We start from the raw sequence: 14,758 nt of genomic DNA on the forward strand, positions 1-14,758 counted from the left end.
ATATTAATATGTGTACTGTGTTCTCTGGGCTGAACCACAGAGGCCACTCTTGGCCTAAGGTGAATAGCCCAGAGCAATAGGCCTTGTGACTAAGGGATCAACATCAGTCTTTTTTTTAATTATTAGCATATAATGCATTATTTGAGGTACAGGTCTGTGAATTGTCAGTGTTACACAGTTCACAGCCCTCACCATAGCACATACCCTCCCCAATGTCCATCACCCAACATCAGTCTTGAGTGGTCCTCAGCAGAAGGAGAAAAATAGGACCATTCACAGAGTTTTTATTAAGGTTAACTAGATTTGATTTTAAGGACTATTCTTTATTCTGAAATTATGACTTTGCTAATTCTTTGTTGATAAAAATCCATTTATTTCATGAAAGGATTATCTTCACAAATGGTTTACTTGATGTCAAGACTTGCTTGGAAATACTAAAAATTGACAGCCTGAGGTTGGTTGAGAATTTCATTTTAATTGTACTTGTCCATGAGACCCGAACATTTAGAAACCACTGCTGTAGACAATGCAGTGTCTGATAATGGGCATAACAGTGTTAGGACTAAGGACTGATTAGGAGTATTAGGACAAAGGAAGGACCACCATAAATGGCTGAACAAGTGACGGGAATTTGTAACTCTTCCAATGAACATTCCAGCGTCTTGCCCACAGAACTCAGCCAAGTGCCATTGTGAGGGAAGATGGTAACAGAGTTCATTTCTTTAATATCTTGAATTATATGTTGTCCTTAAATTATCAAAGATAATATAACTTATCAATTCAAACAATATAATACTCAAATTTGGTCTTGTCAGGTATAGGATTTGTTGTAAATGGAGTATCTAATGGCTAGAGAAGCAGCAAAAGTCCATTCTACCCAAAAAATCTCATTGAGGCTAAAATTAATATTTTTTTAATCTTTTTTTATATGTGTATGCAATGTTTTTCTAGAAAGTCTTTTAAAAATTTACCTAAGATATATAATACTTTGTGTTAATTATACTGGAATTATATTTTTTTAAGTGAATTTGGGCATTTATAATATATAAAAAACTAAATGATTAAAGTAATATAAAGTTAATTTATTCACAGTTAATAAATTATTATTATCTTACATATTTAAATTATTTTCATAATTTGGCCTATGAATAAGTAACTATACCTAATAAAATGTAGATGTAGGTAAAACTGAAAAAAAATTTACTTATGAAGGATGAATACCCAACTTTTATAGCAACATGGATAGAACTGGAAGAGATTATGCTGAGTGAAATAAGTCAAACAGAGAGCTAGTCAATTATCATATGGTTTCACTTACTTGTGGAGCATAACAAATAACATGGAGGACATGGGAGTTAGAGAGGAGAAGGGAGTTGGGGGAAATTGGAAGGGGAGGTGAACCATGAGAGACTATGGACTCTGAAAAACAATCTGAGGGTTTTGACGGGGTGGGGGGGCGGGGGGAGGTTGGGGGAACCAGGTGGTGGGTATTAGAGAGGGCACGGATTGCATGGAGCACTGGGTGTGGTGCAAAAATAATGAATATTGTTAATGCTGAAAATAAAAATAAATTTTAAAAATTTACTTCTGATTAGTGACATTAGAACATCATCACATTAGCTAGTTTTTTACTTTGAATGCTACCAGTGGAATGGGACTTAGGGCAAGTAAATTTTTATTTCAGGGGACCTTGAGGTGTTGCTCTCTAGGTAAGACAGTGGGGGCCATTTGAAAACAAGTGGTGTGACCAAAATTTGGGATTTGAGTAGAGGGTTAGAAGTTGGTGATCAAGAGACTTACTATTTGGGGTGCCTGGGTGGCTCAGTGGGTTAAGCCGCTGCCTTCAGCTCAGGTCATGATCTCAGAGTCCTGGGATCGAGTCCCGCATCGGGCTCTCTGCTCAGCGGAGAGCCTGCTTCCCTCTCTCTCTCTGCCTGCCTCTCTATCTACTTGTGATTTCTCTCTGTCGAATAAATAAATAAAAATCTTAAAAAAAAAAAAAATAAAAAAAAAAAAAAAAAAAAAAAAAGAGACTTACTATTTAATTATTTTGCAAGATTAGCCCACGGGTGATGTGATGATCTACTTCTTAAAGTCCATTTGGAGCCCTCCAAAGGAACTTTGCTGAATCAAAACCTGAGTCATCTTGGGGTTGGGAGGATCACATAGAGATACATATTGTCGTGAAACAGGATGGGGGCCTCTCGTAAGCATGTGTTGGGGATCCGCCATGTGTCCAGCACTGTGCCCACTTCTCTGGATATGCTGATAGGTTGCTCTGTCATCAAGGAGCCCATAGAGTAGTGGGGAGTGGTCCTGGGTATATAGGATAAGAAGTATGGACACTCATAAAAATCACAAAGACAGTGCGATCTAGTGGATGGAGTCTAATAATGAGACCTGGACTAGCCCAGCCCCTTTATGTAATATGATCTTGGGCAGGTCATCTGACTTCTGTGGTCTCAGTTTTGCCTTCTGTAAATTGGTAAAGATAACCTCCTCTAAAAGACAATTATCATATGATCTCTCTGATATGAGGAATTTGAGAGGAAGGTCAGGGGGTCGTGGGGGGAAGGGAGGGAAAAAATGAAACAATAAGAGACTCTTAATCTCAGGAAACAAACTGAGGGTTACTGGGGCGAGAGGGAGGGAGAGGGTGATTGGTTGTGGACATTGGAGATGGTATGTGCTATGGTGAGTGCTGTGAATTGTGTAAGCCTGATGATTCACAGACCTGTACCCCTGTACACAGCAAATAATACATTATATATTAATTTAAAAATAATAACAATCAAAAACTAATGATGGGGCGCCTGGGTGGCTCAGTGGGTTAAGCCGCTGCCTTCGGCTCAGGTCATGATCTCAGAGTCCTGGGATCGAGAACCGCATCGGGCTCTCTGCTCAGAGGAGAGCCTGCTTCCCTCTCTCTCTCTCTGCCTGCCTCTCCATCTACTTGTGATTTCTCTCTGTCAAATAAATAAATAAAATCTTTAAAAAAAAACAAAAACTAATGTATGATAACTAACGTAACACAATAAAAATGTAAAAAAAAAAAAAAAAAAAAAAAAAAGATAACCTCCTTTACAAGGAGAATCCAAAGTCAAGAATAGCAAAGCACTTTGATTTCCTCAAAGTCCTTTGCATTTGCTGTAAAAATTTAGGACGTCATTATTGATAATTTTATAATGCAGAACTGGGATATCTCGATGTCATTATTTATCAAGTTATGGTAACAATGCCTGGTAGTATTTAGGTTTTTTTTACTGCTACCTGTGTGTTCAAAAAAAAATTTTTTTTTTTTAAGATTTTATTTGACACACAGAGATCACAAGTAGGCAGAGAGGCAGGCAGAGAGAAAGAGGAGGAAGCAGGCTCCCTGCTGAGCAGAGAGCCCGATGTGGGGCTGGATCCTGGGACCCTGGGATCATGACCTGAGCCGAAGGCAGAGGCTTTAAGCCACTGAGACTGCCAGGCGAGTGTGGTCAAATTTTTTAATGGAATTCTGTTAGACAAAAGAACTTACATTTTTAATCTCACCAAGTCACAAAAAGTCATATATATTAGAGTAAAGAAGTATTAAGGTAGTATGTATGTCTGTATATATATTAGGCCTTCTAGATATTTAAATATAAATTTTGTTTTACTTAGTGGGAGATACCTAGGTTGTGACAAAGCCACGAAGTGGTATAATTCACCTGAACGCTGAGAGTAAGCTCAGTTCTAATCTAGGCTCTGGGCTGGCCCTTCAAAGCACTGTGAAGCCATCTTAAACTAAGGTGTTGTTCTCTCTTTTCCAGCTGAACTGTCCCAAGCAATAAACAGCGGTACACTGTTATCAAAACCATCCCCACCATTACCACCTAAGAGAGGCATTCCATCAACCTTGGTACCCGCCTTGGAGTCTGCAGCCTCAAGAGCACTGAGTGATCAGAGAGAAAGGAACACATGCTCTGTGGGCTCTGAACCACTGTTGATGATCCCACCTCCCTCTCCATCGCCCCCACTGCCAACTCATATACCTCCCGAACCCCCACGATCCCCTCCATTCCTTGCTAAGACTTTCCAAGTTGTGCCAGAAAATGAGTTTCCATCTTCCTTAAACCTGCCTCAGGAGGTATCCCAGCAGGAAGATCAGAAAAAGGAGGCACCCAAGAGGATGTTGGACCACAGCTTTGGGGAGCCCCATGTACCCTATAGGCTGCCTCCACTCCCACTGCATATCCGAATCCAGCAGGCCCTGACCAGCCCGCTTCCCATGACTCCTCCCTTGGAGGGCTCTCATAGAGCTCACTCCTTGCTCTTTGAGTACGGTGACAACTTTTCTGAGGACAGCAGTACCCTGGGTCGGACCAGGTCACTTCCCATCACTATTGAGATGCTGAAAGTGTGAGTGCCTCTAAAGTTTGTCTTTTGTTTCCTCTTTTTTATTCTAGGTAGCCTTTCTTGGAAAAATTTTTTATAAAAAGAAATTGTGATTAAAGTTAGAATGCTTAGCAAATAAAGACATGTTCTAGAATTTGGACTTTATTTGCCCTGCTGATTTCTGTAACACTGTTTCCATAGCGGCCATAAACTTTTGTACTTGAAAATTAAACCACTCTATTTTTTGTATATGATACAAGGGAGGCCATGTAACATGGTGCTTAACAGCATTAACCTTGGGGAAAGCTCTGGGTTTAAATCCCAGCTCTTCCTTCCTAGCTTGCAGTAGTGTTTGTTACTTAACCTTTCTGCACTTGAGTTGTCAGATCCATAAACAAGGAATAATAACCTATCTCATAGGCTTGTGAAGAGGAAATCAGACAAATCTGAAGGCTTGGTGCCCAGTGCCTAAATGCAGTAGAGAGGAACAGAGAGCAGTCTGGAGGAAGAGAAGGGAGCCCTGAAAGATAGTTCAATGTCCAGCCTCACAAAGTAGAACTGACCAGCTTGTTCTCTCCCTCTTCTGTCCCAAACACCTTGTCTTTTCAAAATTCTAACAAATTAGACTGAAGGTTAACACTTTCTGGCGAGTTGGAGATTTGCCAGGGATTTGCAAATTGGAGAATTGTCATAGACTTGTTGCCACATACTGCTTAGTTCCTTTGCCATAATCTTTGTACTTGCCAGCATGATTTTTTTACATCCTGGAAAGAGACAGTTTAGGAGCGCACATGGACTAAGTCACAGCTTTATGCCTCCAGAGTAGGAAGGGGGCAAAGTTAGTTTTCATCTTTATATCTCTTTGCTTCCTTGGATTCAGTTATCATTCTGTCCTACTCCATTGTTAAACTAAGGGAAATAAGTGGGTTAAATATCTTTATTATGTATCCTCCATGAGCCAGGCACAGTGTTAGATGCTGTGTGGTCTTTTCATTTAATCAGCCCAAAACAGACTTGCTTCTCACATGTAGATCATTAGGGGCCTGTGTGCCAAAAGCTAGTATGTTGTAGAATTTATCTGTTTTATTCTCACAACAAGCCTAGCAGGTAGGTATCATTCACATTTACAGAAAAGTTAAATAACTTATAAGCTAGTAAGCTAGTGAGTAAGTCTTAGAGCTAGGATTTGAGCCTAGAGCCTTTTAGATTAATAACTGCTAAAAAAAAGTTTCTTAGCAAGATTCTTGAAGTTAAGGGAAGAAATAAATTATTTCCCTCATGGAATTTTCCATAGTTATTCAGTACCATGCCTTGCAAATCAGTTACCCGTTATATTTCTTTTTTTTTTTTTTTTTTTTTTACCCGTTATGTTTCTGAAAGGAAAATATAATTATGTTAATTTGTTAGTCCAGACGATGAAGAAGAAGAGGAACAAAACCACCCATCCGTATGCGTTGAAGATGTGGCATCTACCTCACTTGTTCCTAAACTACCGCGGTGTCTGCAGGAGGAGGAGGAAGCGAAGGAGAGTGACTCGGATTCAGAAGGTCCCATTCAGTACAGAGACGAAGAGGATGAAGATGAGAGCCATCACAGTAAGAAAGGGAAAAGCAAAGGAGAAAATTACTTTATCGGTAGAGCTACTTGCTGGTGTCAGATGGCTGGGAATAGTCACCCTCTCCTACCGAGTCACCTGGCTAAGTGATACCGGAAGCCCTGGTGATAGAGCCTTGTCCCTGTTTTTCCCACTGTCCGAGAGAGCTATGTAGGCGGAGTCATGCAGGCTTTGGTTTGTTTTGAAGATTGATTTATTTTAGAGGATGCAGGGAAAGGGAGAGAGAGTGCAGAGCCTGATGCAGGGCTCAGTCCTGCAACCCTGAGATCATGACCTGAGCTGAAATCAAGAGTTAGAAGCTCAACCAGCTGAGCCATCCAGGCACCCAGAGTCATGCAGGTCTTTATCTGTTTGTGATCGAAGAATTATTTACCTTGATGGTATTAAAGAATTTGGAATAGAAGGAAGTTGGTATTTGGGCTGTGTTAAAAAGACGTAATGATGTTGTCCTTTACTCTTGTGAACTTAACTGTGTCTATGGGGAAAAGAAGAAAAACCATACACAGATCTGCAAGTAATGGAATCCTGATTCCTACAAGCAGGAAGGCAGCTTTAAGAAGAGGAATCTTGGGGCACCTGGGTGGCTCAGTGGGTGAAGCCTCTGCTTTCAGCTCAGGTCATGACCTCAGGGTCCTGGGATGTCCTGGGATGGAGTCCTGGGATTGAGACGCATTGGGCTCTCTGCTCAGCAGGGAGCCTGCTTTCCCACCTCTCTCTGTCTGCCTCTCTTTGCCTACTTGTGATCTCTGTCAATTAAATAAAATCTTTTTTAAAAAAAGGGGGGGTGTGAATCTTGGGGCTCCTAGCTGGTTCAGTCGATAAAGCATGTGACTCTTGATATCAGGGTCATGAGTTCAAGCCCCACATTGGGCATAAAGCCTATTAAAAAAAAAAATATATATATATATATATATAGGAATCTTACGAAATGTGTTAGTGTGTATGCCTTTATGTTGTCATTCAGAGGGCTCTCCCATGTTTAGATTCTCTCTCCTCTAGGAACTCTTACTTAGAAGAAATGTAGAGGAGTTAGAAAGGAGAAAGTATCTTTGACCCAGCTGAGTCCATCTGACTAATCAGATTTTCAGACGTCTTCAGCTTTCCCCCCACCTCTGTATTAGCTGGGAGGTGCCATACTCTTTGTTCAGACTCTTGCCTAGTTCTGGGTGACTTTGAACCTTAGCGTGCACTTTTTCTTCTTTCCCTTACACAAAGGTGCTCTGGCCAACAAAGTGAAAAGGAAGGACACACTGGCAATGAAGTTGAACCACAGACCCAGTGAACCAGAGTTGAACGTGAATTCCTGGCCTCGGAAAAGCAAAGAGGAGTGGAATGAAATAAGGCACCAGATTGGGAACACGCTGATCCGGTAAGCCTTGGCTTCGAGGAGACTGATTTGATGTGATTTTTGCCAGAAGGTGTGTCAGAGACTTACTTTGTGGTAGAACATTCACTTTTATATTTTTCCTTTCCTAATTTTAGAAACCACATAATTTTTAAAAATACACATTGTACGGGGCGCCTGGGTGGCTCAGTGGGTTAAGCCTCTGCCTTCTGCTCAGGTCATGATCTCAGGGTCCTGGGATCAAGCCCCACATCGGGCTCTCCACTCAGCAGTGAGCCTGCTTCCCCTTCTCTCTGCCTGCCTCTCTGCCTACTTGTGATCTCTCTCTCTCTCTCTTTCTGTCAAATAAATAAATAAATAAAATCTTTTAAAAAAAAAAATACACATTGTACACAGTTGGGTATCCAATTTGGAATTTGGAAATTAAGGAACCAAATGGCTCTTGGAGCTTTAAACCATGAGAAAGACATATTTCACAGCTTTACACACAAGTTAGACACAAATACAGCTTTATTTTATTTTATTTTTTAAAGATTTTACTCATTTATTTATTTGAAAGAGAGCATGAGTGGGGGCGCCTGGGTGGCACAGTGGGTTGAGCCGCTGCCTTCGGCTCAGGTCATGATCTCAGGGTCCTGGGATCGAGTCCCGCATCGGGCTCTCTGCTCAGCGGGGAGCCTGCTTCCCTTCCTCTCTCTCTGCCTGCCTCTCTGCCTACTTGTAATCTCTGTCTGTCAAATAAAATAAATAAAATCTTTAAAAAAAAAAAAAAAAAAAAAAAAAAAAAGAGAGCATGAGTGGGAAGGAGGGGCAGAGGGAGAGGGATAACTGGACTCCTCACTGAGCACGGAGCCTGACTGAGGGCTCGATCCCAGGACCCCAAGATCATGACCTGAGCTGAAGGCAGATGCTTAACTGACTGAGTCACCCAGGGGCCCATAAATATGGCTTTTAAAAAGTTTCTAAAGAGGCTAGCTTGGTCAGTGGAGCATGTGACTCTTGATCTGGGAGTCATAAATTCAGGCCCCATGTTAGGCATAGCGTCTACTTTTCAAAAAAAAAAAAAAAAAAAAAATTTTTTTTTTAAGTTTCTAGAGAATTCAGGTGCTTCCCAGGACAGCAAGACTCCTCTGTCATTTATCCAGTTGCTCAACCGCGAGCTGCCAACCCAATTAAAGATCACATCACACCCATATTTTCGTTGTATCCATTTCACATGTTCTCTGTAACTGCCTGCTTTCAAAGTGATAGTGTATTTTTCAAGTCAGCTGGAACCAAAATCATAAAGAAGCTGAATGCCGGCCAGCTTCCTACACATGTCATATACATGGAGTCCGTATGTATAACAGGTGTTTGAACAACTCACATGTTTCTTTTGGTAGAGTGAGGAAAAGGAAATGGAACTCTTGGCATATTCTTGACAAAATAACTAACTTAGGATGTCCATTAATTGAGATATTTTCTCCTTTTGTGCCTTAGACACCTGGCTTTACTGTTGGCCAGGATAGCAGTCTTTTTTTTTTTTTAAGATTTTATTTATTTATTTGACAGAGATTACAAGTAGGCAGAGAGGCAGGCAGAGAGAGAGAGGAGGAAGCAGGCTCCCCGCCGAGCAGAGAGCCCGATGCGGGGCTCGATCCCAGCACCTCAGGATCATGACCCGAGCCGAAGGCAGAGGCCTAGCCCACTGAGCCACCCAGGCACCCCCAGGATAGCAGTCTTTTTTTTTTTTTTTTTTTTTTTTTTTTTTTTTTTAATTTGTTAGAGAGAGAGGGAGAGAGAGCGAGCACAGGCGGACAGAATGGCAGACAGAGGCAGAGGGAGAAGCAGGCTCCCTGCCAAGCAAGGAGCCCGATGTGGGACTCGATCCCAGGACGCTGGGATCATGACCTGAGCCGAAGGCAGTGGCTTAACCCACTGAGCCACCCAGGCGTCCCCAGGATAGCAGTCTTAATGAAGAACTGTAGCCCTCTGAGTGTCAGCCAGAGAACAGCAAGAATAGGAATTAGTTAAGAATCTGGGGGAGCCTGGGTGACTCAGTCAGTTAAGCATCTGCCTTCAGCTCAGGTCATGATCCCAGGGTCCTGGGCTCGAGCCCTGTGTCAGACTTCCTGCTCCGTGAAGAGCCCGCTTCACCCTCTCCCTGCCACTCTGCCTGCTTGTGCGCTCTTTCTCTCTCTCTATCTCTCTCTGTGTCAAGTAAATAAATAAATAAAATCTTTTAAAAAAAAAGAAAAAAGAATGAGAATCTTTGATAATAGATTTTTCTTTTACTACAGAGCTATTTGCTCATCTTTGAGTGTTGTTTCATGAGCCCTAGTCTTAGAAGGGTTTGTTAGACAGTAGCAATGAACAACCTGAAACTGGAACCTAAAAATACAACAGATTAACATTTATAATAGCCATTAACAACAGCATTAAAAATCTTTAAACATTTACAGATAAATCTGACAAAAGATTATGTAAGACCTGTACACTGCGAAGTATAAAATACTGCTGAAGAAAGTAAAGAAGAGCTAAATAAAGGAAGAGAATTACCATACTCATGGGTCAGAAGTCTCAAGTGTTATTAAGATACCAATTAATACATGTGGGGCATCTGGGTGGCTCAGTGGGTTAAAGCCTCTGTCTTCGGCTTGGGTCGTGATCCCAGGGTCCTGGGATCGAGTCCCGAGTCGGGCTCTCTGCTCAGCAAGGAGCCTGCTTCCTCCTCTCTCTCTCTGCCTGCCTCTCTGCCTACTTGGGATCTCTGTCTGTCAAATTAGTAAGTTTTTAAAAAATAAATTTAAAAAATATACATACCAATGCATGCGATTCCAAACTACTCCCCCAGAAGGCATTCTTTAAAAGTTATTTTTATTAACATATAATGTATTATTTGCTCCAGGGGTACAGGTCTGTGAATCATCAGGCTTACACAATTCACAGCACTCACCATAGACCATACCCTCCCCAATGTCCATAACCCAACCACCCTATCCCTACCCACATACCCCCCAGCAACCCTCAGTTTGTTTTGTGAGATTAAGAGTCTCTTACAGTTTGTCTCCCTCTCAATCCCATCTTGTTTCATTTTTTTCTTCTATAGCCCCCAAAACCCCCTACCCTGCCTCTCAAATTCCTCATATCAGAGAGATCATATGATAATTGTCTTTCTCTGATTGACTTATCTTGCTCAGTGTAATACCCTCTAGTTCTATCCACATCTTTGCAAATGGCAAGATTTCATTTCTTTTTGATGGCTGCATAGTATTCCATTGTATGTATACACCACATCTTCTTTATCCATACATCTTTTGATGGACATCTAGGTTCTTTCCATAGTTTGGCTACTGTGGACATTGCTGCTGTAAACATTTGGGTGCACGTGCCCCTCCAGAAAGCTTTTTTTAAATTGGCAAACTGATTTTAAAATTCTTACAGAAGTACAAAGTACACTATAATAACCAAAGCAGCTAAGGAAAAGAACGGGGTTTGGAGGACTAACACAGTCTGATTGAAGACATATTAGAGGGGCGCCTGGGTGGCTCAGTGGGTTAAAGCCTCTGCCTTCAGCTCAGGTCATGATCCCAAGGTCCTGGGATCGAGCCCCGCATCGGGCTCTCTGCTCCGCAGTGAAGCCTGCTTCCCTTCCTCTCTCTCTCTCTGCCTGCCTCTCTGCCTGCTTGTGACCTCTGTCTGTCAAATAAATTTAAAAAAAAAAAAAAAAGACATATTAGAAAGCTAAAGTAACCTAATCAGTATGGTGTTGACATAAAGATAAACAGAACAGAAAAGAGAGTCCAGAAATATACTCACCCATATATGTACAGCTCATTTTTGATAAAGGTACAAAGATAATTTCATGGTCCTTTTAACAACTGGCGCTGGCACAAAAATTACTTCAGTTCATGCCTCGCATCACATGCAAAAAATTAACTCAGAATAAATCCTAGGTTTAAAGATGAGAGTTAGGGGCACCTGGGTGGCTCAGTGGGTTAAGGCCTCTGCCTTCAGCTCAGGTCATGATCTCAGGGTCCTGGGATCGAGCCCCACATCGGGCTCTCTGCTCGCTGGGGAGCCTGTTTCCTCCTCCTCTCTCTCTCTGCCTATTTGTGATCTCTGACTGTCAAATAAATAAATAAAATCTTTTTAAAATAAATAAATATGAGAGTTAAAACTACAAACCTTCTAGAAGAATATGAGTTGGACAAGATTTCTCAGATACAGTTGCAAAAGCATGATTCTTAAGAGGAAAACATTGGGCACCTGGGTAGCTCGGTGGGTTAAGCCTCTGCCATCAGCTCAGGTCATGATCCCAGGGTCCTGGGTTCGAGTCCCGCCTCAGGCTCCTGGCTCAGCAGGGAGTCAGCTTCTCCCTCTCCCTCTGTCTCTTCCCTTGCTCATGCTCTCTCTCACTCTATCTCTCTCTGTCTCAGATAAATGAATAAAATCCTTAAAAAATTATTTTAAAAAAAAATCAACCATAGGATCCAGCAAACACAAATATCCATCAAAGGGCAAATGGAGGGGCACCTGGGTGGCTCAGTGGGTTAAAGCCTCTGCCTTCGGCTCAGGTCATGATCTCAGGGTCCAGGATCGAACCCCACATGGGACTCTCTGCTCGGCGGGGAGCCTGCTTCCCCTTCTCTCTCTCTACCTGCCTCTCTGCCTTCTTGTGATCTCTGTCAAATAAATAAATAAAATCTTTAAAGAAAAAAAAGAGGGGGGAGCAAATGGACAGGGGGCACCTGGGTGACTCAGTTGGTGGAGAATTCGACTCTTGATCTCAGGGTCATGAGTTCAAGCCCATGTTGGGCATAGAGGCTATTTTAAATATAAAAGGAAGATGGAAATTTGGACACAGATTCAAACACACATGCAAGGACAGTGCTAGGTGACTATAGAAGCAGAGGTTGGAGTGATGCGTCTGTGCACCAGAGAATGCCAAAGACTGCTGGCAGCCCCACCAGAAGCTAGTGGAGGGGCATAGTACAGATCCCCTTCAGAGGCTCAGGAGGAACCAACCTTGCCCACACCTTGATTTTGGACTTCTGGCCTCCAGAACTGTGAGAGAATAAATTTTTGTGGTTTGAAGCCACCTAATTTGTGGTAATTTGTTACAGCAGCCCTAGGACACCAGTACAAGGTTGGTGGGTATGTTCATTGTAATTTTGGTGATGGTTTCACAAGTATATACACATATAAAAACAGCAAATCATGCGGTTTATTGTATGTCACTTAGACATTACTGGAGTGTGGGGGTTTTTGTTATTGTTTCTGGGTTTGTTTGTTGGGGTTTTTTTTGTTTTTTTTTTGTTGTTGTTGTTGTTTTGGATGAACATTTAAAAAGGAAGGTCTTACTCAGAGTAACCAAGAAAAACTTTGAAATACATAAAGAAAAGGGGTGTCTGGGTGGCTCAGTCAGTCAAGCCGCTGCCTTCGGCTCAGGTCATGATCCCAAAGTCCTGGGATCGAGTCCTGAATCAGGCTCCTTGCTCTGCTGGGATCCTGCTTTTCTCTCTGCCTCTGCTTCCTCTCTGCCTGCTTGTGTGCGCTCTCTCTCTTTCTCTCTCTCTCTCCCACAAATAAATAAATAAAATCTTTTTTAAAAAAATACATAAAGAATGTTGTAAATTATATAGAAATTGGGGCTGGGAGTTCTCTAGGCAGCCAGCTAAAGGGTTGCTAGCATGCAGTTCAAACACTGAGAAGCAGAAATCAAACGTAACAAGTGAATAACTGATCCCAGAGACGACGTTATTGTTGGTGATTAGCCTCTCAAAACTGGATGAGAGGAGAAACTTCATCAGTATTTTACAGAGAGAACCAGAATTAAAATCATAGAATCATAGAATATCATTTCTATGATTAAATTCCAGTGGTTGCTAACTCACTGGTTTAAAAATCAAAAGGAAGACACGAGAGTCGGATGGGAAGGACTGAAAAAATACATACATGAAAATCTCCGTCCTCGTGCCTGGTTTTCTGAATCAGAATTTCTATAGTATGCCTTGAAACTCTGTCCTCTTTCAGCAAATCTGTTTGGGAGGCAGCCGTCCAGTCCAAACCTTCATTTTACAGATGACTACACTGGGGATCTAACTGAGACTTTTTGTGTTGACAGGGCTCATTAATATCAGAGCTAGAACTGGAATTTTGGCCTCATGTTTGCATGCACAATTCTGTTTTATGTTGTGGTATTTGTACTAACACTTCCAACATGAGAATTGTTTCATAAACAATCAGAGAAACTAATGAAATACCAGCACAGTTTAAAAACCTCTTGCTTTTGGGCGCCTGGGTGGCTCAGTGGGTTAAGCTGCTGCCTTCGGCTCAGGTCATGATCTCAGGGTCCTGGGATCGAGTCCCGCATTGGGCTCTCTGCTCGGCAGGGAGCCTGCTTCCTCCTCTCTCTCTCTCTGCCTGCCTCTCTGCCTACTTGTGATCTCTCTCTGTCAAATAAATAAATAAAATCTTTAAAAAAAAAACAAAAAAACAAAAAAAAACCTCTTGCTTTCTTGCTAATGTAGAGGCTAATATAAACTGAGACCAAACAAATCTTCATAAGCAGGCTTGGGACGTTTAATGGACAGTATCTTTATTTATCTCCTTTTTAGACGGCTGAGTCAAAGACCGACACCGGAAGAACTGGAACAGCGAAACATACTACAACGTGAGTCCAGCTCTGGGAAGAAAATTGGGTAGAATTTCTCAGACTTTATATTTCTGACTTTAATATACATGCTAGAGAAGAGAAGCCTTTTCTACAAGGGTCAAGGAGAAGGTGTTCCAGCCCAGCAAGGACCACTCGTATCTTTTCCCCTGAAGGAACAGAGTTCCCCCAAGCTTCTTTTATAAGATACCGTGTTGTTGCTTAGTGTACTGGGAAGTGCCAGAAAATTCTGTTCTGATGTATCCTGAGACTTGCCTTGGCCATATAGGAGGATTTCACAGCACATGGTATATGCTGCCCAACTTTTCTCTGCCTTCGGGGAAGGTAGTGGCTTTGCATTTGGAGGGGACCTTCCTTTTCCTCGTGCACTTTGAGGCCTGGGGCCCAAAGCAAGGCCCAGTTGCTTTTTTCATCTCTGAAGATTTCATACATCTGAAGTCACAAAACAAGACCCTGTATTTCATTTTCTTTCTGTGTTCATAACTAACTTCCTAAAATAGCGTTCTGATCTAATACACATTTGATTCCGTTTTCCAGACTCTCAGGTGAAATTTGCCCTTAAAGCCTCCACGCTGAGAGGATTAGGCTTCATAGCATCACTTGGAGGCATGCTCGGTCAGACCAGCACATCCCCTGTTCTCTCATCACTGTGTGGATACATACAGTTTAGGCACTAAGTGAATTTTAAACTTGGGAACCTTTATAGACCTATCACACGAAATCTAGGCACATACCAAGCCATTCCCTGTATGATCATTGAAGAACGTAAAGACCATTCTTA

At 41.9% G+C, this 14,758-nt stretch overlaps 1 protein-coding gene across 4 annotated transcripts in view; it reads left to right on the forward strand.

Annotated features, from left to right (window-relative positions):
• The window catches only part of PHACTR4 (phosphatase and actin regulator 4), a 109,023-nt gene that overhangs the window by 84,596 nt on the left and 9,669 nt on the right, over nt 1-14,758 (forward strand). For all 4 annotated transcript variants that reach the window (XM_059137964.1, XM_059137961.1, XM_059137962.1 and 1 more), the window contains 4 exons: nt 3,798-4,386; nt 5,770-5,957; nt 7,193-7,346; nt 13,922-13,977. In XM_059137964.1, coding sequence (XP_058993947.1) covers nt 3,798-4,386; nt 5,770-5,957; nt 7,193-7,346; nt 13,922-13,977 — 987 coding nt within the window. The remainder of the gene's footprint in view (nt 1-3,797; nt 4,387-5,769; nt 5,958-7,192; nt 7,347-13,921; nt 13,978-14,758) is intronic.

Source organism: Mustela lutreola, chromosome 10 (genome assembly GCF_030435805.1).
Source record: "Mustela lutreola isolate mMusLut2 chromosome 10, mMusLut2.pri, whole genome shotgun sequence".
NCBI lineage: Eukaryota > Metazoa > Chordata > Mammalia > Carnivora > Mustelidae > Mustela > Mustela lutreola.